Source organism: Euprymna scolopes, chromosome 2 (genome assembly GCF_053919585.1).
Source record: "Euprymna scolopes isolate OS-2025 chromosome 2, ASM5391958v1, whole genome shotgun sequence".
In the NCBI taxonomy this organism is placed as follows: domain Eukaryota; kingdom Metazoa; phylum Mollusca; class Cephalopoda; order Sepiida; family Sepiolidae; genus Euprymna; species Euprymna scolopes.
In genome coordinates, this window is record NC_136483.1 from 56,096,614 (window position 1) to 56,121,340 (window position 24,727).

The window sequence follows — 24,727 nt, forward strand, 5'->3', positions numbered from 1 at the left end:
GCTGACGGTTATATCCCACAGGATAAGTGAATCTCTTGACAAAGGCTTCCTTTCTAGGGCAATTGCTCTTGACATATCAAAGGCCTTTGACAAGGTATGGCATAAGGGTCTACTTCACAAGATTTCCAGCTACGGTATAACGGGAAATGTTTTCTCAATCATTAAATCATTTCTCTCCGATAGGCTCATAAGAGTAGTGGTCGATGGACAAAAATCGGAGGCCTGCAATATAAATGCTGGAGTCCCCCAGGGGTCAATCCTGGGCCCAACTCTCTTCCTGATCTACATCAATGACCTCCCTAAACACATACTTAAATCATTCGTTGACATCTATGCTGATGACACAACCATCTATGGCAACACATCAAAGGCTGTAAATGACAAAGTTCTCTCTGATTCTCTCTCCTCTGATCTTGAGCGCATGGTTCAGTGGGGGAAGATGTGGCTGGTTACCTTTAATGCATCCAAAACCAAACTCCTATCCCTACATCATCAACGCTCTGATCCCCAGCTGGCATCAATTGTAATGGATGGCTCTCGTCTGGGTGAGGCTCCATGTTTTGACAAGCTTCTGGGTTTGACCTTTACTCCTGATCTGAAATGGAACACATACATCAAGTCTGTTGCCAAGGTTGCTGGAAAGATGGTGGGATCCTTCTACCGCTCGAGAAGATATCTCACTACTGATGCAATTCTCTATCTATATAAAAGCCAAGTACGTCCAAGGATGGAATACTGTTGCCATATCTGGGCAGGAGCTGCTAAAAACAGCCTATCCTGCCTTGACAGAGTACAAAATAGACTTTGTGGCTTAGTGGGGGATGCCCTTTTCTCTACCCTGCAACCTCTCTCCCACAGAAGAGACGTTGCGAGCCTGTCCTTGTTTTATCGTTATTTCCATGGCAGATGCTCGTCTGAACTCCAATCTCTGGTCCTCCCTCGCCAATCTTTCACGAAAAACACCCGTCTAGCTGAATCCAATGTGAAAAATTTCCCCCACTCTATATCTGTGCCTAAATCAAAACGCAGATTCCATGAACAAAGCTTCTTTCTTAGAACTGCACGCCTGTGGAACTCTGTTCCATCTGCCTGTTTCCCTCCGGACTATAACTTGGATGTCTTCAAGTCCAATGTTAACAAATTCCTAATGAACCGCCCACTTAAGTAAACACTTCAGCAAATCTCCTCACTAACTTAATGTACTTGCAATAACCCTTATCCCTGAGTGGCTTCCGGGCCTTGATAAGTGGTGATCACGGTGTAAAAAAAAAAATAAATAAATAAAAAACAATAGTAAGGAAACAATAGTAAATAAACAATAGTAAATAAACAATAGTAAATAAACAATAGTAAGGAAACAATAGTTAATAAACAATATTAAAGAAACAATAGTAAATAAACAATAGTAAGGAAACGATGGTAAATAAAGAATAGCAAATAAAGAATAGTAAATAAAGAATAGTAAATAAACAATAGTAAAAAAACAATAGTAAATAAACGATAGTAAATAAACGATAGTAAATAAACAATAGTAAGGAAACGATGGTAAATAAAGAATAGTAAATAAACAATAGTAAGGAAACAATAGTTAATAAACAATATTAAAGAAACAATAGTAAATAAACAATAGTAAGGAAACGATGGTAAATAAAGAATAGCAAATAAAGAATAGTAAATAAAGAATAGTAAATAAACAATAGTAAAAAAACAATAGTAAATAAACGATAGTAAATAAACGATAGTAAATAAACGATAGTAAATAAACAATAGTAAGGAAACGATGGTAAATAAAGAATAGCAAATAAAGAATAGTAAATAAAGAATAGTAAATAAACAATAGTAAAAAAACAATAGTAAAAAAACAATAGTAAAAAAACGATAGTAAATAAACAATAGTAAATAAACAATAGTAAGGAAACAATAGTAAGGAAACAATAGTAAATACACAATAGTAAATAAACAATAGTAAATAAACAATAGTAAGGAAACGATAGTAAATAAAGAATAGCAAATAAAGAATAGTAAATAAACAATAGTAAAAAAACAATAGTAAATAAACAATAGTAAATAGACAATAGTAAATAAACAATAGTAAATAGACAATAGTAAATAAACAATAGTAAATAAACAATAGTAAGGAATCGATAGTAAATAAAGAATAGTAAATAAACAATAGTAAATAAAGAATAGTAAATGAACAATAGTAAATAAACAATAGTAATGAAACGATAGTAAATAAACAATAGTAAATAAACAATAGTAAGGAAACGATAGTAGATAAAGAATAGTAAGCAAACAATAGTAAATAAACAATAGTAAGGAAACGATAGTAAATAAACAATAGTAAATAAACAATAGTAAATAAACAATAGTAAATAAACAATAGTAAATAAACGATAGTAAATAAACAATAGTAAATAAACAATAGTAAATAAACAATAGTAAATAAACAATAGTAAATAAACAATAGTATATAAACAATAGTAAATAAAGAATAGTAAATAAACAATAGTAAATAAACAATAGTAAATAAACAATAGTAAATAAACAATAGTAAATAAACAATAGTAAGGAAACGATAGTAAGGAAACGATAGTAAGGAAACGATAGTAAATAAACGATAGTAAATAAACAATAGTAAATAAACAATAGTAAATAAACAATAGTAAATAAAGAATAGTAAATAAACAATAGTAAATAAACTATAGTATATAAACTATAGTATATAAACAATAGTAAATAAACAATAGTAAGGAAACGATAGAAAATAAACAATAGTAAATAAAGAATAGTAAATAAAGAATAGTAAATAAAGAATAGTAAATAAACAATAGTAAATAAACAATAGTAAATAAACAATAGTAAATAAACAATAGTAAATAAACAATAGTAAATAAACAATAGTAAATAAACAATAGTAAGGAAACGATAGTAAATAAACAATAGTAAATAAACAATAGTAAGGAAACGATAGTAAATAAACAATAGTAAATAAACAATAGTAAATAAACAATAGTAAGGAAACGATAGTAAATAAAGAATAGTAAATAAAGAATAGTAAATAAAGAATAGTAAATAAACAATAGTAAATAAACAATAGTAAGGAAACGATAGTAAATAAAGTATAGTAAATAAACGATAGTAAATAAACGATAGTAAATAAACAATAGTAAATAAACGATAGAAATTAAACGATAGTAAGGAAACAATAGTAAATAAACAATAGTAAATAAACGATAGTAAATAAACAATAGTAAATAAACAATAGTAAGGGAACCATAGTAAATAAACGATAGTAAATAAACAATAGTAAATAAACAATAGTAAATAAACAATAGTAAATAAACAATAGTAAGGAAACAATAGTTAATAAACAATATTAAAGAAACAATAGTAAATAAACAATAGTAAGGAAACGATAGTAAATAAAGAATAGTAAATAAACAATAGTAAATAAACAATAGTAAGGAAACGATAGTAAATAAAGAATAGTAAGGAAACAATAGTAAATAAACAATAGTAAATAAACAATAGTAAGGAAACGATAGTAAATAAACAATAGTAAATAAACAATAGTAAATAAACAATAGTAAATAAACAATAGTAAATAAACAATAGTAAATAAACAATAGTAAGGAAACGATAGAAAATATACAATAGTAAATAAAGAATAGTAAATAAACAATAGTAAATAAAGAATAGTAAATAAAGAATAGTAAATAAAGAATAGTAAATAAACAATAGTAAGGAAACGATAGTAAATAAACAATAGTAAATAAACAATAGTAAGGAAACGATAGTAAATAAACAATAGTAAATAAACAATAGTAAATAAACAATAGTAAGGAAACGATAGTAAATAAAGAATAGTAAATAAACAATAGTAAATAAACAATAGTAAGGAAACGATAGTAAATAAACGATAGTAAATAAACGATAGTAAATAAACGATAGTAAATAAACAATAGTAAATAAACGATAGTAAATAAACAATAGTAAATAAACGATAGAAATTAAACGATAGTAAGGAAACAATAGTAAATAAACAATAGTAAATAAACGATAGAAATTAAACGATAGTAAGGAAACAATAGTAAATAAACAATAGTAAATAAACAATAGTAAATAAACGATAGTAAATAAACAATAGTAAATAAACGATAGTAAATAAACGATAGTAAATAAACGATAGTAAATAAACGATAGTAAATAAACAATAGTAAATAAACAATAGTAAATAAACAATAGTAAGGAAACAATAGTTAATAAACAATATTAAAAAAACAATAGTAAATAAACAATAGTAAGGGAACCATAGTAAATAAACGATAGTAAATAAACAATAGAAAATAAAGAATAGTAAATAAACAATAGTAAATAAACAATAGTAAGGAAACGATAGTAAATAAACAATAGTAAGGAAACGATAGTAAATAAACAATAGTAAATAAACAATAGTAAATAAACAATAGTTAATAAACAATAGTTAATAAACAATAGTAAATAAACAATAGTAAATTAAGAATAGTAAATAAACAATATTAAATAAACAATAGTAAATAAACAATAGTAAGGAAACGATAGTAAATAAACAATAGTAAATAAACAATAGTAAATAAATAGTAAGGAAACAATAGTAAATAAACAATAGTAAATAAACAATAGTAAATAAACAATAGTAAGGAAACGATAGTAAATAAACAATAGTAAATAAACAATAGTAAACAAACAATAGTAAATAAACAATAGTAAATAAACAATAGTAAATAAACAATAGTAAATAAACAATAGTAAACAAACAATAGTAAATAAACAATAGTAAATAAACAATAGTAAATAAATAGTAAGGAAACAATAGTAAATAAATAGTAAGGAAACAATAGTAAATAAACAATAGTAAATAAACAATAGTAAATAAACAATAGTAAATAAACAATAGTAAGGAAACGATAGTAAATAAACAATAGTAAATAAACAATAGTAAACAAACAATAGTAAATAAACAATAGTAAATAAACAATAGTAAATAAACAATAGTAAACAAACAATAGTAAATAAACAATAGTAAATAAACAATAGTAAATAAACAATAGTAAGGAAACGATAGTAAATAAACAATAGTAAATAAACAATAGTAAGGAAACGATAGTAGATAAAGAATAGTAAGCAAACAATAGTAAATAAACAATAGTAAGGAAACGATAGTAAATAAACAATAGTAAATAAACAATAGTAAATAAACAATAGTAAATAAACAATAGTAAATAAACAATAGTAAATAAACGATAGTAAATAAACAATAGTAAATAAACAATAGTAAATAAACAATAGTAAATAAACAATAGTAAATAAACAATAGTAAATAAACAATAGTATATAAACAATAGTAAATAAAGAATAGTAAATAAACAATAGTAAATAAACAATAGTAAATAAACAATAGTAAATAAACAATAGTAAATAAACAATAGTAAATAAACAATAGTAAGGAAACGATAGTAAGGAAACGATAGTAAGGAAACGATAGTAAATAAACAATAGTAAATAAACAATAGTAAATAAACAATAGTAAATAAACAATAGTAAATAAAGAATAGTAAATAAACAATAGTAAATAAACTATAGTATATAAACTATAGTATATAAACAATAGTAAATAAACAATAGTAAGGAAACGATAGAAAATAAAGAATAGTAAATAAAGAATAGTAAATAAAGAATAGTAAATAAAGAATAGTAAATAAACAATAGTAAATAAACAATAGTAAATAAACAATAGTAAATAAACAATAGTAAATAAACAATAGTAAATAAACAATAGTAAGGAAACGATAGTAAATAAACAATAGTAAATAAACAATAGTAAGGAAACGATAGTAAATAAACAATAGTAAATAAACAATAGTAAATAAACAATAGTAAGGAAACGATAGTAAATAAAGAATAGTAAATAAAGAATAGTAAATAAAGAATAGTAAATAAACAATAGTAAATAAACAATAGTAAGGAAACGATAGTAAATAAAGTATAGTAAATAAACGATAGTAAATAAACGATAGTAAATAAACAATAGTAAATAAACGATAGAAATTAAACGATAGTAAGGAAACAATAGTAAATAAACAATAGTAAATAAACGATAGTAAATAAACAATAGTAAATAAACAATAGTAAGGGAACCATAGTAAATAAACGATAGTAAATAAACAATAGTAAATAAACAATAGTAAATAAACAATAGTAAATAAACAATAGTAAATAAACAATAGTAAGGAAACAATAGTTAATAAACAATATTAAAGAAACAATAGTAAATAAACAATAGTAAGGAAACGATAGTAAATAAAGAATAGTAAATAAACAATAGTAAATAAACAATAGTAAGGAAACGATAGTAAATAAAGAATAGTAAGGAAACAATAGTAAATAAACAATAGTAAATAAACAATAGTAAGGAAACGATAGTAAATAAACAATAGTAAATAAACAATAGTAAATAAACAATAGTAAATAAACAATAGTAAATAAACAATAGTAAGGAAACGATAGAAAATAAACAATAGTAAATAAAGAATAGTAAATAAACAATAGTAAATAAAGAATAGTAAATAAAGAATAGTAAATAAAGAATAGTAAATAAACAATAGTAAGGAAACGATAGTAAATAAACAATAGTAAATAAACAATAGTAAGGAAACGATAGTAAATAAACAATAGTAAATAAACAATAGTAAATAAACAATAGTAAGGAAACGATAGTAAATAAAGAATAGTAAATAAACACTAGTAACTAAACAATAGTAAGGAAACGATAGTAAATAAACGATAGTAAATAAACGATAGTAAATAAACGATAGTAAATAAACAATAGTAAATAAACGATAGTAAATAAACAATAGTAAATAAACGATAGAAATTAAACGATAGTAAGGAAACAATAGTAAATAAACAATAGTAAATAAACGATAGAAATTAAACGATAGTAAGGAAACAATAGTAAATAAACAATAGTAAATAAACAATAGTAAATAAACGATAGTAAATAAACAATAGTAAATAAACGATAGTAAATAAACGATAGTAAATAAACGATAGTAAATAAACAATAGTAAATAAACAATAGTAAATAAACAATAGTAAATAAACAATAGTAAGGAAACAATAGTTAATAAACAATATTAAAAAAACAATAGTAAATAAACAATAGTAAGGGAACCATAGTAAATAAACGATAGTAAATAAACAATAGAAAATAAAGAATAGTAAATAAACAATAGTAAATAAACAATAGTAAGGAAACGATAGTAAATAAACAATAGTAAGGAAACGATAGTAAATAAACAATAGTAAATAAACAATAGTAAATAAACAATAGTAAATAAACAATATTAAATAAACAATAGTAAATAAACAATAGTAAGGAAACGATAGTAAATAAACAATAGTAAATAAACAATAGTAAATAAATAGTAAGGAAACAATAGTAAATAAACAATAGTAAATAAACAATAGTAAATAAACAATAGTAAGGAAACGATAGTAAATAAACAATAGTAAACAAACAATAGTAAATAAACAATAGTAAATAAACAATAGTAAATAAACAATAGTAAATAAACAATAGTAAATAAACAATAGTAAATAAACAATAGTAAACAAACAATAGTAAACAAACAATAGTAAATAAACAATAGTAAATAAACAATAGTAAATAAATAGTAAGGAAACAATAGTAAATAAACAATAGTAAATAAACAATAGTAAATAAACAATAGTAAATAAACAATAGTAAGGAAACGATAGTAAATAAACAATAGTAAATAAACAATAGTAAACAAACAATAGTAAATAAACAATAGTAAATAAACAATAGTAAATAAACAATAGTAAACAAACAATAGTAAATAAACAATAGTAAATAAACAATAGTAAATAAACAATAGTAAGGAAACGATAGTAAATAAACAATAGTAAATAAACAATAGTAAACAAACAATAGTAAATAAACAATAGTAAATAAACAATAATAAATCAACAATAGTAAATAAACAATAGTAAATAAACAATAGTAAGGAAACGATAGTAAATAAACAATAGTAAATAAACAATAGTAAGGAAACAATAGTAAATAAACAATAGTAAATAAACAATAGTTAATAAACGATAGTTAATAAACAATAGTTAATAAACAATAGTAAATAAACAATAGTAAATTAACAATAGTAAATAAACAATATTAAATAAACAATAGTAAATAAACAATAGTAAGGAAACGATAGTAAATAAACAATAGTAAATAAACAGTAGTAAATAAACAATAGTAAATAAACAATAGTAAGGAAACGATAGTAAATAAACAATAGTAAATAAACAATAGTAAGGAAACAATAGTAAATAAACAATAGTAAATAAACAATAGTTAATAAACAATAGTTAATAAACAATAGTTAATAAACAATAGTAAATAAACATTAGTAAATAAACAATAGTAAATTAAGAATAGTAAATAAACAATATTAAATAAACAATAGTAAATAAACAATAGTAAGGAAACGATAGTAAATAAACAATAGTAAATAAACAATAGTAAATAAATAGTAAGGAAACAATAGTAAATAAACAATAGTAAATAAACAATAGTAAATAAACAATAGTAAGGAAACGATAGTAAGGAAACGATAGTAAATAAACAATAGTAAATAAACAATAGTAAACAAACAATAGTAAATAAACAATAGTAAATAAACAATAGTAAATCAACAATAGTAAATAAACAATAGTAAATAAACAATAGTAAATAAACAATAGTAAGGAAAATAAGATGTTCTCTCTGTCTCTCGACAACAAAAAACTTCTTGCCATCATCTGCACAGAAATCTCGCCCACTGAACTCTTTGTCGTTCGTGTTTTTATACACTCTCTATTTTGTCACACTTGCATATCTCAAGTGATCTCGTTCGTAGCCGTGTTTTTTTTTAATGCTTTATTTGTGACCATGTTTCATTTTCGCCTTTCTATCGGTAAGTCTGCTTTTCATATCTCTGGCTGTCTCTTCTTTTTTACTTGTTTCATTCCCGTCGATTCTAGTCTTTATTATTATTACTACTACTACTACTATTACTACTATTACAACGCCGACGACGACAACCACCACCACCACCACCACCTCCCCATCTATGCAATGATTCTCGATGTCTCTTGTATCAACCTTCTTTTTTTTTATCTTTCTATATTGGAACGGGAAAACTTTTCTACAAAGGATGTTGACTTTTCACCGATAGACAAAACTATGCTACTCAGCTCCAATCCCGATAAATTTTCCGGATTGACGTCCAAGAAACGCCCTGTTTGACTCATTAGGCAAGATTCTTATATCTCTTGAGGTGTTCCTTCTGTTTCTCAACAACAACAACAACAAAAATGCTTTCAGTCGTCTGCACAGAAATCCCGTTGTCATTTGTCTTTTTATACATTTTCTATGTTGCCATATTTGCACGTTTCGCCTTATCTCTTCCATGGCCGTCATGTATATTTTGATGCTCTATCCATCGCCATGTTTCTTTTTCGCAATCCTGTCGATAAGTCTGCTTTTCATACCTCTGGCTTTCTTTTTCACTTTTTTACTTAACAAAAAAAAAAATCGTCCCATTGAGATCAGTACATAGTGACGCTGGGCGCTGTGAGAGTAGAGGTTAGTGCAAAAGTGAAATATACTTGTGGCTTCCTATGTGAGTGAGTGACTGTGTTAAAAGAAGCAGCTTAATCAATAAAAATGTAAGAAATTTGGAAATGGAATGAAACAAACACATTTTGCAGAAATACAAAGCAGTAATTGACTGATTACTTGTGAACGTTTGGGTTCAAAATCTATAATGGCTAATGGATTAGGGCAAAATCGACATTACTTTTTTATATAGATGAGAGTTAAAAAAAAAAAAAAACTTGGTCAAACTTACTAATAGATGCACGTGGAACAATAATTGCTAAATTTCAGATTAGAAATCTCTTTTGGCCATAAAATACAGAAATTCTTGTTGTATTTTCGTTTAGAAATCAGTTAATGTTTTACTTGTTTATTTGTATGTTTGTTAGTTGTTTTTTTTTCTTCTTTTAATTATCCCTTGGGTTCAGTGTATCATTTTGTGATTATGTAATGTGCCACTGTTGACACATGCGCCATATGTTAGCCATCCCTGCAAATTTTCTTATTAAAAAAAATAGAAAGTTGATATAACGTGATGGAAAATTAATTGGTAATGAGATATGCAAAGCCCACTATTCCAAATCACTCAAAAGAGTAGGACGCATGAAAAATGAGAACAAATATTCTTGAGATGCGTCCATTAAATCTGTGCATTTAGCGATGTAAATGTTATTTCAAATTTAAACAAAGAAGGTGGGCTCTATCTACAATGCTAGAAAATCACTCATACCAAAGCCGCAATTCGCCTATAGAGTATTGTTGCCACATCTGGACTGGTACGCTTCTTTTTTTTTTTTTTTTTTTTTTTGTTACGAACGAATCACCACTTATCAAGGTTAGGAGGCCATTTGAGGATAAGGGTTAAAGAGTGTACAGTAGTCAATTGGAAAATATCATAGTAATCGTTAGTAATGGAAATGTGGTAAATTGGATTACTTAAGGCTCATCAAGAACTTGTTCACTTTGGACTTGAAGATGAACATATTGTAGTCAGTTGGAAAGCAGAAAAACGGAACAGAGTTCCACAGGCGCGCAGTTCTAAGAAAGAAGCTTTGTTCATGGAATCTATGTTTAGGTTTAGGCAAATACCACTAGTCTTTGACTCAAGATTTTAAAAGGGTGTTTCGAATCTAAGTCCTGCACTATTAACCAAGCTTCAATCTCTGTCCCATCGCCACAGTATTATATGTGCCTGCTTTACAAGTACTTTAACTCTTTCCACATACATACTCACGTACTAACTCAACAAGCAACAAAATCCTACTGCCAAAAAGCTTATATATTACTGCATATATATATATATATATATATATATATATATATATATATATATATATATATATATATATATATATATGTATATAATTTTTTGTGTGTATTGATATTCATATTAAAAACCCTTTTTTCTATTTATTTAAAAAGAAAATACAACTTTCTTACATATGAGTCGTGGAATTGCATACATCTGCAAAAGATCTAGCTAATTTGAAAATTTTTTAAACATTCATTTTAATTAATTCCTAATAGTTTTTTTGGTTTTCTTATGGGATGATCATCGTTAGTTAACTAATACGTGTAATTATATTCATGCAGATATTATATACTCTATGATTTATACTTGCGTAATATTTGCGTAATATTTGCGTAAAAAGGTTATAGTAAACACAAGCTTCTTTCTATATATATATATATTTATGTATGCGTATATATATTTTTTAAAAACATTTTGCTTACCAAACTCTTCTATCAGTTTTTGGTCTACTGACATGAACCTTAATATATAGGGTATTCGAACCCATGCAGCAACTTTATATTTCTGAAGCTGACAAAAGTGTGAAAATTACAAAAAAAAATTTCTAAAGCTGGGAAAAATTAGTGTGAAAATTAAAAAAAAAAAATGGAATTTGCCAGGTGAAGGTCGAACGACGGCATTATAAATATGCATGCGTAATGTAATAGCTATTGGTTCATTGGTAATTGACTGATTACTAGTCAGTTGGAAAGCAGGTTTCCGGTGTTCCTTGCAGCAAAAATATCTCCATAGTTCAAACATTAACGTCAAAGGAAAAAGTAAATCCTAAACTAAACGTTTTGGTTTCAATTCTTGGTGGTGGCGCACCTTCTTCAGGTGTATCTTGTCGAACTTTCGAATGTTTCCATCAAACTCGGGAATTTGGATGGAATTATTTACTTCACGGGGGTAGCATGCTCTTGTTCCGTCAGCCATGATTGGATGGACGTCCTAAGTAATTCGCAATTGTTCTAATTTATCCTGAATTATTCAATTACTAAAGAGCTGGGAATTGTTTATGTTTTATATTTTTTCTACTGAGCTTTCTAATGTTAGCAATTAAATTATTTTTTTATTTATCACTAGTATGATTGTTAAAATATACAATTAGAGATCAGTCAGTTTGAAATTTATTTTTTTTTATCAGTCAGTTTAAATTGTTTATATAAAAATTTCTACATGTTCATCAGACTTCAAATAAATCCCACAATGCAATTCAGCAAGGTTATAAACTTCTAACCGGAAGTTTGAAGGCATAATAGAACAAAGTGGCGCTGAACGGTGAAAAATGGTGGAAATAAAAATAAAATACAACAAAACGCTAAACATTTCAAGTAAGTGGAACGCACGTTTAAAAAAAAATAAATAAAATAACAAAGTAAAGAAATAGACTTAAAAGCAGTTTTCTTTGTTTATTCATTTATATTTAACAAAAAATTGGTTTTAATTTAATACAAAGTTGTTCAAGTAATAATTTTATAACCAAAATGATACAATAATAATCAAATTTAACTTGCCCGTAAATCCTATTGAAGCATCTGTTACATAGCAGGATGCAATAAACCTTCTATTACCCAAATAAATAATAAATCAAAATAGTGTGACTGTTTAAAATAATAAGCTATTTTAAACAACTTTCATTTGAGTTAATTTAATGATCGAACGATACCTTAAAATTAATATTACATTTGCAAAAGGGCAATTTAAATATATATAATTTGGTACAGTAAACTGTGTATACTTCTGGCACCTGTTTTTTTTTTTTTTTTTTTTTTACAAAGGAGTCACCACTCATCAAGACCCGGAGGTCACTCGAGGATAAGGGTTAATGAGTGTACAGTAGTCAATGGGAAAATGTAGTAATCATTAGTAGTGGAAATTTGATAAATTAGATTACTTAAGGGGATGGCTCATCAAGAACTTGTTCATGTTGGACGTGAACACGACCATGTTGTAGTCAGTTGGAAAGCAGGAAAACGGAACAAAGTTCGACAGGCGTGTAGCTCTAAGAAAGAAGGTTTGGTAAATGTTACCTTACACCGACACTGACCACTCTAATTTGTTTTTGTAGGGGTATTTGAGGTTGCTGACAACGAATCTGATAAAAATTTACCCTTTGCATGGTATTAACGCCTAGACCTTGGGACGGTACTCCTTGGGAGTTGAGTTCCATGGCGACCAGCAGAAAAATTTAATGGGTAAATGTTTACTTTAACTACAACAGAACACCGACACCAATAAAATTTGTTTTTTGGGGTTTTTTGAGGTTTTCGGGGTCGCTGGCAACGAATCTGATATTCAAACCCGTCGCAAAGTTACCGTTTGCATGGTATTAACCACCTGAACCCTCGCCATCGTTTATGCTATTCTTACATGATGCGTTCGCGCATGGACGCGCGTAATAAGATGACTTGTCACATCGCGGAAGGATTTTTTAGCAGACATTTAAAATAACAAGAAAGTTTTCCAAAAAAAAATGTGGTTCATTTTTCTGTGTTATGTAGTTTATGATACTTTTTTAATTTATCTAAAAAATTAAGTTTTCACGAGCGGTCTACAAAAGCATTTTTAAGAAAATAGTTACACACTATTTGAAGACACTCGTTTTGAATAGAAATTTGAATATTTTGAAAACTTTAGGTGTCAGGAAAATGATAAAATTATTTTTATGTCCTTTTGTTGGTGTTGTAAGTCCAATATTTCGCTGAAAATAGCTTCATCAGGGTAGTTAGTCAGTTCGTAGTTTTTTTTTTTTTTTTTTTTTTTCTTCATTTTTCTCCAGGACTTTCTTCTGCTATAACAATAAAATGAAGAAGAAAAAAAAAAAAACTACGAAGTGACTGATGAAGCTATTTTTAGCGAAATATTGGACTTACAACACCAACAAAAGGACATAAAAATGATTTTATCATTTTCCTGACACCTGAAGTTTTCAAAATATTCAAATTTCTAAAAGCAGTTTTATTTTTCGTTTTTTTTTAAATTTTTATTTTTTTTGGGGGGGGGGTCAATTATAAAACTTGTGCAACATTTAACAGGTGCTTCTGCAGTTTAATTTACAGATTCGTTGTCATCCACCTCGAATACCCCTATAAAACCATATATAGAGTGATCAGTATTCTATTGTAGCGTAAGGTAACATTTACAGAAGGTTCTCGTGAAGTATAAATTTAAGTTAAAAAAAAAATCGGTACTAGTGCACTTACTGATCCGTGCTGAAATAACAAGGTTATTATTTAGAAAGCCATTCTTAACATGGAGGGGAGAGTGTTTTGTACATATTCTGTACTTTAACCTTACAATTTAATAAAAACAGATATCATAAAAATGTAATTAAACTTGAAAATACTATTTAAAAAATAGCGCAGATCAATAAGTCATTAGCCCAAAAAATCAAAATGGTACTTGTGCACTTTTACCACCGCGCTGAAATAATAACCTTATTATTTTGAAAGCTATTCTTAACATGGGGAGGGTATATTGTAACTATTCTGTGCTTCCACCTAACAATTTAATAATAATAAAAAGATATCGTGAAGCTTGAATTTAATCTAAAAAAAAAAAAAAAACTATTAAAAAAATAGCAAAAACGCACAAGCACCATCATAATTATTAATGGGGTTCAATTGTAATATTTCATAAGATGTGCTATCATTTTTTATTGCAAACCAAAAAATATGTGCTTTGTTAACACATAACCAATATATTGCATTTGATTTTCTTTAGTTATGTTATATATAATGAATATAATAATATATAATGAACTCAAAATAAAACTGATTTTTATCCTTTTATTACACTCTTTAAGGCACTCTAAATTTTCTTGAATATTTTAGATATAAAAACAGATAAACTATTCTGCTTTTGTGATTAATAACTTGTTTACTACAAGCTACATATAAAAAAACATGTTTCTTCAGTGATTTAAGGCAAATATTGATCCATGTTTTTAAAAATAAAAACGAACCCGACATTTAGCAAGATCCACCCTCCATTCAATGTAGAGGGCCACAGATGCCAAAATAGCATTTTTTTTTAATTCTAATAGCTTCTTTTCCCAAATTGCTTGCTTTTGGAATTACCTCCCTGTTCCCAGTTTCCCAAACTGGACCAACACGCAGAAATTTAAATGTAATGTGAACAAACATCTTGCTGTAAAACTCCCCACTTAGAATACCTCTATAACCTTTGACCTTAATTTTTATTAGTCTCGATGTCGTGTGATCTTAGTTATTCTACATAATGTTGACACATTTCAAGTGTTTTTCTCAAGTTCCATAGATTTTAACTAAAACTGTTTCTTATGTAATTTATATATCTATAAAAGTGAAAATATGTGTGTGTGTCTGTCTGTCCGTCTGTGTACACTTCCCTACCAAATACCTGTGTCAATTTTCGGTCTACAGTCTCGAGATTTGACATAAGGGGTATTGAGATTTGGGAAAATCTTTTTAATCGGTTTTCGGCCAGAAATTTGTCTGTCAAGGGGTCAAAGTTCAACAATTTGACCTTTGAAAACTCTTCCAAATTCCTCCGCCAATTTTGGGTCTAAACACTTGAAATTTTAGATGTATGTTACTTGGACAAGGATCAAACTTCTTAATTTGATTTGAGCCCAAAACAATAAATGTTAAGGGGTCAAAATTGGGGTCAGAGTTATTAAAAAAAATTTGACTTCTGCGATTTCTACCAAATTACTCAGCTAATTTTTAGTCTAAATATTTAAAATTTTAAAGAGTATTTAGAGATAGGGCAAGCTTTTTAATCAGTTTGGGTCGAAAATTTGAGCTGCCAAGGAGTCAAAGTTCAAAAGATTTTACCTTTGCAGTTTCTAGCAAACTACTCAACCAATTTTGGGTCTAAACATATGAAAGTTATACACAATAGGTATTCAGACATGTGACAAGCATTTTAATCAGTTTTGGGCAATAATTTTGCTGACATGTGGAAAAAATAAGGGAAGGACTAATACCAATATTTAGGGGGTGGAGGTCCAAGAAGGTCGGTTCTACCCCAAGGCGTCTTTGATTCTGCCATTTTACGTTGTTACTGAAAGGAGGTGGTGGGAGGTTGGCCCTTGGATATATATCGAACATGCCTTGGATCAGGGAAGTTGGTTCATTGGAGAGAGTTCTGAGGGGTGCCAACATCATCCGTAATCTGCGGTGTTCCCTGTTAGCCAGTAGTTTCTCATACTGCGTCTAAAGTGTTAGGTGACGAGGTAGGTTGCTAGCAGTACCCCGGTGAGTACTTTATCTGTTACCCGTTGCTTGCCGACGTACGTGCACCTTCCAAGTCTGGGCGTGGTATGAGGTATGCTGCGGACGGGGGCCTCTGCGGAAAATGGAGGTCGTTGGTTCCTTTTGGAGCTAGTCAACATCTCACCTGAGATTCAATGCGTCATATTTTTTCAACTAGCAGTTAACTGACTCCAGAGTTGGGGTCGTGAAATAACGATCATTTTGCAACTTTTAAATGGGACCCATCTTTGACCATCCAGCCTAACTATGGTCGGAATTAAATGTAAATTTAAGGTCAAAGTTGAAAGAGTTGACCTTTGCAGATTCTACCGAATTTCCCGCCAATTTGGGGTGTAAACACTTGACATTTTAAATATGGGTAACTTGGACATGGGTAAAACTTTGTATTTTGATTTGAAACCAAAATAATAAAAGTTAAGGGGTAAAAATTGGGGTCTACGTTATAAAAAATTTAGGGCAAGTTCTGAGCCGTACATAGTGTGAAAAAAAAAATAATTTTCCCTTAAAATCCAATGACTGCTCAGTCGAGGAAAGGAAGCAATGTGCACCTACCTTAAGTTGCGAAAGAATTGCCCCCTTCCGCGACGTGACAGTCAGTTAACAATTGCTAGCCAGCAAAGCTTAGGTAATCAAAGAATAGCTTCTGGCACCAGCCACAAATGCATCTGGGAAAAAAAACCACTGGGAAGAATCTCCCTTTAAATAACCAAAAGGTCATGTGATTAACTGTCACCTGACCTGTGGAAAAAAAGCTTTAAAAATTTCTCTTTTTTATTAGTAAGCAAGGTAAGTGCACACCGCTCTCCCTCTCTTGAGCAATCATTAACCCCCCCCTTTTTATTTTTCACACATTCCCCAGGAAAGAAAAAGAAAGGAAAACAAAAAATATAAGGTATGCACTTACTCAAGGAAGTTAACCTGTCAGTATAATTTTTTGGTTATTTTTTTTTTGTTGGTTACTAATTATTCAGGGAGGAGGCTAGGTCTACCTCGCTGCCGTCTCCGGGGTGCACAACTTGGACCATACCATTTCTGTCTGGCAGGAGGTGGAGACTCGATTCCCACACACTGGAAGTGACACCAGTCATCACATCCGTCGCAACAGATCATGTCCTGATCACCTTGTGGAGAACCGCATATAGGACAAAGCCAAATTACTTCATTGGCAGGTGTTGATTGAGAAGGAATAACGTTAATCCCATCCTTAGGCCCATCAACAGGTGCAGGTATGGATCCATCTTGATCCTCTCCACTTAAGGATAATTCAAGGGGGAATAGTTTTTTTAACGATTGAATACGCACCGCACCCCCCCTCTTTTACCCTGGCAGACCTGACTACCCCATCGTCTCCATAAAACATCTCCAAAATGATCCCAAGAACCCAAAACGGCTGAGGCTTATGTGGGCTCCTCACCAATACCACATCTCCAACCTTTAATCTGTTTTGGAAGGGCACTCTAGAACGCCCCTGGGTTTCTCCCGGAGGCTTAACAGGTACTCATTATACCACAGAGTGCGGAAACTCTCCAGGCACTGGTCCCGAAACTGCATGGTCCTGAGCAGCCTTTCTCGGCTGGGTGGGAGGTGGGAGGCAAAATCCTCATTGTTCAGATCTAAAAGCAACCCAGGACTCTTATTAGGCCGCAAAAACATGTTAGGAGTTACTGCCTCTAACTCTTTCTCTGTAGATTCTCGATGAGTCAGAGGGCGGTTATTGATAGCTCTTTGGATATCCGATATGATGGTAAATAACGAAAAATAATCCATCTCATCACTACCAACCACCTTGTAAAGACAATTCTTAATTGTCTGGATACTCCTCTCCCAAACACCTCCCACCCAAAGTGAGTAAAGTGGAATGTGGCAGAACTTGATAGAACAGGAGCCAAACTTCTGTTGGTAATCATGGTTTAGCATCTTTTAAACAATCGACCGCCTCCAATGAAAGTTTTAGCATTATCACCATAGATGGTAGACGGGATGCCATACAGGTTCGTGAACCGCACCAATGCCTGCAGAAAGGCCAACACACTCATGTCAGATACCACTTCGATGTGTATAGCTCTGACACTGAGACACGTGAAGATCAGTAGATACATTTTCACCTCCTTAACACCTTGCCTAACCCAAAGGTGACCGGTGAAATCCACTCCCGTATGCTTGAAGGGAACTTCCAGTTCAATACGGGATACGGGCAGGTTAGCTACATTGGGTGGCAAGACTTGTCTGGCATTGTACCTTCGGCACAGTGCGCATGAAGTAAGGATCGTCTTCACTGCCTGTCTGCCTTTTGGCACCCAGTAACCACAACGTCTCAGTTCCGCTAAAGTGGATGCAATCCCTAAGTGCTGGCACCTAGCATGCGCATCCATTATGATAAGCTTGGTAATCGGGTGACTCGTTGCCAACAGAATAGGGTGTTTAACCTCCCTGCTAAAGTGGAGAGATCTACCAATTCTGCCACCTGATGAGACCTTCATCATCAATAAACAAATCAAGGTCCCACACCAACCCAGGTACCGTCTTGCCCGAGGGATCTAGCAAAAAATCTAGTTCCTCAGCATATACCTGGCGTTGCATCGTCCGCATAAGCAAAACTGCTGCCAGTTTTTCACTGTCGACTTCTAACCGACGCAAGCGATTGATAAATTTCAGGACTAAGGAATTCACTCTTAAGAGTTTATTAAATGAAGAGAATCTTTTCAGGGGCAGAACAGTAGGTGTTTCCTCTCCATGGAGGATCGCAGCATTCCAAGACGCACTAGCTATACCTTGGCTGTGTTTGTTGAGGCACGGCAAGTCTTGAGTAGCCTAAGGAGTGGTGCCGCCACTCAACCAACCTGGACCATAGCACCAGAATTGGAAGCAGGTTTTGAACCTTTCCAGCGTCATTCCTCTTGTGATCAAATCAGCGGGGTTCTCTGCCGTTGGAATGTACCGAAATGAGCGATACAAACTGAGAGTGGCTTCCAATTCAACGCTCATCTGCTGGATATATTTAGCCTATTTCGGGCAAACACGTTCTTGCTCTTGATGGTCCTCGAGATAAGCCAAGAAAGGACCACTTGAGAATCTGTGGCCACGTGAATTTCAGAAGGAGTGAATCCTCCAAAATTTCTTAGAATCGTAGGTAGGCACTTCATGGCCAGGAACACAGCCATGAGCTCCAGAGTAGGAAGTGTTTTCTTTTTCAAAGGAGCCACCCTAGCTTTGGCAAATACCAAACAAGATCGACACTTCTGAACCACATATGCCGCGAACCCATAGGCTTCCGGTGAGGCGTCACAAAATAGGAAGAGTTCGCCAGGTTCACTCTCACTGAGTGCCCTACGGGGAAAGGAAATGGTCTCCAATCCAGAAGGATCTGAAGAAAGTTTCTTCCATAAGGAAAAAAATTCAGGTGGAACCGGCACATCCCACCCTAATCCTTTCTCCCAAAGCCTGCTTAGCAGAATTCGACCTCGCAATGAAACAGGCAAGCACATCAATAAAGGATCATAGACTCTCGCGGTCTCTCCAAGAATTTGTCTTTTAGTAGAAGCATCAGGGTTGCACTCAACTGCAGCCAATCGAAGGGTGTCGGAGAGAGGACAGTACCGATAACCAAGTACCTTTTCCCAACCACTGCCATGGACACTCAGTGTACCATGCTCCTCCATCTTGCTTCGAATTCCTGCATGGTCAGAATTACATGACTGCAGTTCGAAACCTCCCTGATGTAATCGCTCCCGAGAGAGAGTGTATAATCCACACAACTCCTCTGGACTATCACTAGACATGATGAGATTATCCACATAAAAACGATTTTCCATCATAAATCTGCAGTTATCCATAGGAAACTGTGCAGCATGATACCGAAGAACATAGTTTAAAATAAATGGACTGGAAGCAAACCCAAAAATGGTTGTGTTGTACCTAAAACAACGTAGTCGTTCACCGTCCTTCAAAAAAAAAAAAAACCTGTTCTTATCCGATTCCAGCTTCAGGCGGATCATCAAAAAGGCCTTCTTGATGTCCGCCAACACAACATGATTATTGGAGCGGAAAGTGAGTAGCAAATCCAATAGGTCAGTTGTTAAGTTTACTCCCTGGTAAGTAGCTTCATTCAAAGATGGAGAGTCCCCAACTTTGAGGCTGCAGTTGAATACTGGCCGAATTTTGGTGGTCGTAGTTGGGTCCGATTTCACAATTGGTCTATGCGGAATCCAAATAAATTCGTTAAATCTCTGAGAAGGCACAAAAATCTCCTCTATTATACCCTCCCGTTCTTGCTGCTGAAAAAACTGCAGATAGTCCTGGTAAAGCTGTTTCCTCTCCAGGTTTCGTGCTGCATGTTCTAATATGCGCAAGGCGACAGCATGGTTGGAAGGGACACGCGATATTTTATCTTCCTCCCAGGGCAACTGGACATAATACTTGTTATCTTTAAACAAAATGGATTGTTGGAAGAGCGCAATCTTCCACTCATCATAATCTGTTAATCCTTGTTCTGTTATTCCCAGTGACTCCACCCCGAACATTTTCTCCAACCCCCTTTGCACGTCACTGTCGGGGAAAAAATCACTAAGTGGATCCTCGTACTTGCTCTGTGACTCCAGCACAAAACAAAGGTGAGCGGGGTTGACTTCAGCCGTTGATGCTAGAACAGAATTGAATGTAAGGCTCTCTGGGTTCGCATCCAGAGAATGGTCTAAATCAAGGAACTGCTTCACCTCACCAAAGGGAACCAGTCCTGTTGGAGTAATAAAGGCTTGTCCATACAAACAAGGAACCAGTTGGAGAGTTCGCAAGCTTTGAATAAAATCCAATCCAATTATTCCATGAATTGGAATGAAGTTTGTGCCTCTCTCAAATCTACCCACTAGAGGGCAATTATGACGTTGGAACCCATCTAAAAGAGTGCCTAACTCCTCAATGTGCACAGATATATCCAGATCCTCCTGTACTAGTACAGGAAGAGAATATGGAGAAGGAGATCCAACACTCACCTCCAATTTTACTTCCCTAAAGTGCCTATCACAGTCTCCAAGTATGGTAGTCAATTTAAGTTCGCAGTCCAGTCCAATGGACGCTAAGGGACCAAGGGGTTCCAACACCTTACCCGACAGATAAGTCCGGCCACTGCCAGTGTCCAACAAACAGTTGGCGGAAACCTGGTTGCCATCCTTGCCAAAGGTAACACACAAAACAGGGGGGAGGCATGAGAACTTTCCACCTGGAGTGCGACAAGTAGAGTTAGCCTGAAGTGAAGAATCCCTTCGAGAGGGACCAGGCCTTGGCCTTGAAATATCCCCCAATGACCCCCGACTAGTATTAAGGGTGGAGCCAGGGAGCTCGTCTCCCTTGATGAGAAGACGTTTAACCGCTTCCCTAGTATCCTGCAAAATGGACGACAAGGTGGGGATTCTCTTCCCAGAAATTTGAATCAGCTTCCCTTGGACCTCTCTGGGGAATTTGGAAACGAGAATCTTCGCCATAACTCGAGCCCCCGAAGAATGGTCCTTAGAGAAAGAACAGCCAAATGAACCTTCCAGCTCTGCCAGAAGAGAGGCTGCTTTGGTAATGAAGTTCGTCAGAGTGGTATAACCTCTATCTCGTTTATAGGTGAAGTCCAAAATGTCTTGGAATATGTGGTCTATTATTTTATCCTCATCGAGGTATTCGCTCTTCAGGACAGAAAGGGCCACCTCATAATTCCTATTGCAAATCGTTATATGATTGATGATCAACAAAGGTTGACCGGACAGCGAACATTTCAGGAAATTCAGTCTTTCAGCATCGTTAGCCATGCCGGCCACACAATTTTCAAATCTGGATAGGAAATTCCTGAAACTCATGGGGTTGGATTGCATCTCCAACCCATCAAAGGTAGACCCAGTAATCTGAAGCTGAGGCGGCTTCACGATAAAAGAAGACGCACCTCTTTACATTCCAGGGGAACATGGAGCAGAACTTATAGACTCAGACGTAGTAGGGAGGAACTTTAATTCGAGCTGCTCAAGTTCCCTTCTGAATCTCAGGGTACGTGCCAGAGATTCTTTCTCAATTTGAACCCAGTCCTCCTCCTCCTCAGATAACAGCTGAATCTTACTAACACAAATGTCAACTTCAGTCAAATATTCGATAACAGATTTCTGCAATGCAGCAAATGATTTACTGGAAAGTTCATCTTCCAAGTGAGCCATCTCCAGAATAGTTCTGATTTTGGTCCATAGAAATTCTTTTCTGTAAATCTGCCTTGCTTCTATCCATGTTAGTAAAGGATTCTTTCGCAAAATGTGAAAAAAAATTTAATTTTCCCTTAAAATCCAATGACTGCTCAGTCGAGGAAAGGAAGCAATGTGCACCTACCTTAAGTTGCGAAAGAATTGCCCCCTTCCGCGACGTGACAGTCAGTTAACAATTGCTAGCCAGCAAAGCTTAGGTAATCAAAGAATAGCTTCTGGCACTAGCCACAAATGCATCTGGGGAAAAAAAAAACCACTGGGAAGAATCTCCCTTTAAATAACCAAAAGGTCATGTGATTAACTGTCACCTGACCTGTGGAAAAAAAGCTTTAAAAAGGCAGAGAAGGCAAGACAATCTCTTTTTTGTTAGTAAGCAAGGTAAGTGCACACCGCTCTCCCTCTCTTGAGCAATCATTACCCCCCCCTTTTTATTTTTCACAATAGGGCCCGAGAAAAGCCGGGCTGAACTGCTAGTATTGAATAAAAATGCAACAACATAAAACTACTTTGAATGCCTATATAGAATCTTTTCTCACATTCTGTTCTGGCCGTGATCTTTAACAATTACCATCATTTTATGTCCTCTTTTTTGAAAACCTATCATATGTAGATGATTTAATAGACAGTTTGATGATTAGGTTGGCGGAATCGGAATTTTTGAAGATCGCTTCTTATCTTGACCGAGATTGTTGGCCAGACATGATTACACAGAAACTGAAGTAGCAAAATGAACGACAGAAAATTTTCAAATAGAATTCTCTTTATAATCGGTAGAAACGAACTGAAAAATAAGTCCTTCTTAATCTCAATATTTTCCAATTATCACTTGCAAAAATATTGATCTTCTGACGATTGATTTTTCGAAAAAAAAAGTTTTTATTTTCTTGTTCATTTTAAAATTACTTCAGGCAAATTAATTTCTTGTATTTTTTTAAATTATTATTCGTTTTGATATACTTAGAATTCCACGTATATTTAATTTAGAGCTTATGCAATTTACTTTTGATTGTGTGTATTATGTTCGCAACTTAGTTCAAGCCTTTTTTTTATTATTTAATACTAGCGGGGGGGGGTACCCGGCGTTGCCCGGGTGTTTGGAGGTGTGTGAATGTTTGGGGGATAGATCAAAACAACCCTGTTTTAAAAAATATCTCGAAAATAGCTTGTAAAAGTCGGGTAAATTAAAGATAGCCGCGATCCGAGTTCCTTAGTCGTAGATATTATTATTATTATTATTATTATTATTATTATTATTATTATTATTATTATTTAGACAGCATATAAAAAGTTTTAAGAAGGAGCGAGCCAACCGAGAATCACGGTGAAAAAAGCCTTTTATAGGCGTACACAAAAAACGAACATACATACATGCATACATTTTCGCTTTTATATATATATATATAGATAGAAGATATATAGAAGAAGGTTTGATAACAAAAATAACGATGCTTTTTAAAAATAGGTATAAGTATTCAGATATTTGTAGTCGTTGCGTAAGCAGTTCCAACGACAAACGGAGAAAGCTAAATAAGTGTTTAGGCTTTTACACAAAATGAACGGAACTAAAAATTAATTTAAGGATAGGTTAGGATTAGTTTAGGGTTAGGTTAAGGTAAAAATGACAAACCATTTCAGTTCATATTGTGTAGGTTGTTTGGTAAAGTGCATTAAAGTTTGGTGAACTCGAAATTGATTAAATTTTCTAGGATATCTATTTCTAAAATGGGAAATGCAGAAAAGGTTCCGTGCTGAAAAAATAACATTATTATTTAGAAAGCTATTCTTAACATGGTGAGGGGAGGGTGTTTTGTAACTATTCTGTAGTTTTACCTAACAGTTTAATAAACAAAAGATAGCGTTAAACTTGAATTTAACTTGAAAATACTATAAAAACAAACACGGTACCTTTCTGTGCATAAGCACCATAAAATGTACCAAAATGAAAAAAAAATTAATGGCAAAGTCAATAATATTTTCTTCTTCTATAAGATAGAATTCAAAATTAAAAAAAAAATAGGAAAATAGATGAAAGCAAAATTGTATTGAAAATATTTTCTTCATATTTCATTTTAATTGCCTGAATGATTTGCAATTAAACAGAAATGAAATTAACTTGGAGAACACTGTGTGTATATATATATAAGGTTGGTGCAAAAATAATGTCATTTTTTATCAGATGTGTATACGTCAATGAACGACATTATTTTTGCACCAGCCTAATATATATTGTCTGAATAAAATATGA

The 24,727-nt window shown here is 31.9% G+C and overlaps 2 protein-coding genes across 2 annotated transcripts; both read right to left on the reverse strand.

The window, feature by feature from the left end:
- Nucleotides 1–18,165: 18,165 nt before the first annotated feature.
- Nucleotides 18,166–18,627, reverse strand: LOC145239775 (uncharacterized). The gene has a single exon (XM_080103231.1). The coding sequence runs from the start codon at nt 18,625–18,627 to the stop codon at nt 18,166–18,168; it is 462 nt and encodes a 153-aa protein (XP_079959357.1).
- Nucleotides 18,628–19,236: 609 nt separating this feature from the next.
- LOC145239776 (uncharacterized) lies at nt 19,237–22,044 on the reverse strand. Its single transcript, XM_080103247.1, has one exon. It carries the CDS (start codon nt 22,042–22,044, stop codon nt 19,237–19,239), a length of 2,808 nt encoding a protein of 935 aa, XP_079959373.1.
- Between the last annotated feature and the right edge of the window lie 2,683 nt (nt 22,045–24,727).

What these genes read in the sequence shown, in the direction of transcription:
- LOC145239776 (XM_080103247.1), bottom strand. Translation starts at nt 22,044, where the DNA reads ATGGCTAACGATGCTGAAAGACTGAATTTCCTGAAATGTTCGCTGTCC.
- LOC145239775 (XM_080103231.1), bottom strand. Translation starts at nt 18,627, where the DNA reads ATGGATGCGCATGCTAGGTGCCAGCACTTAGGGATTGCATCCACTTTA.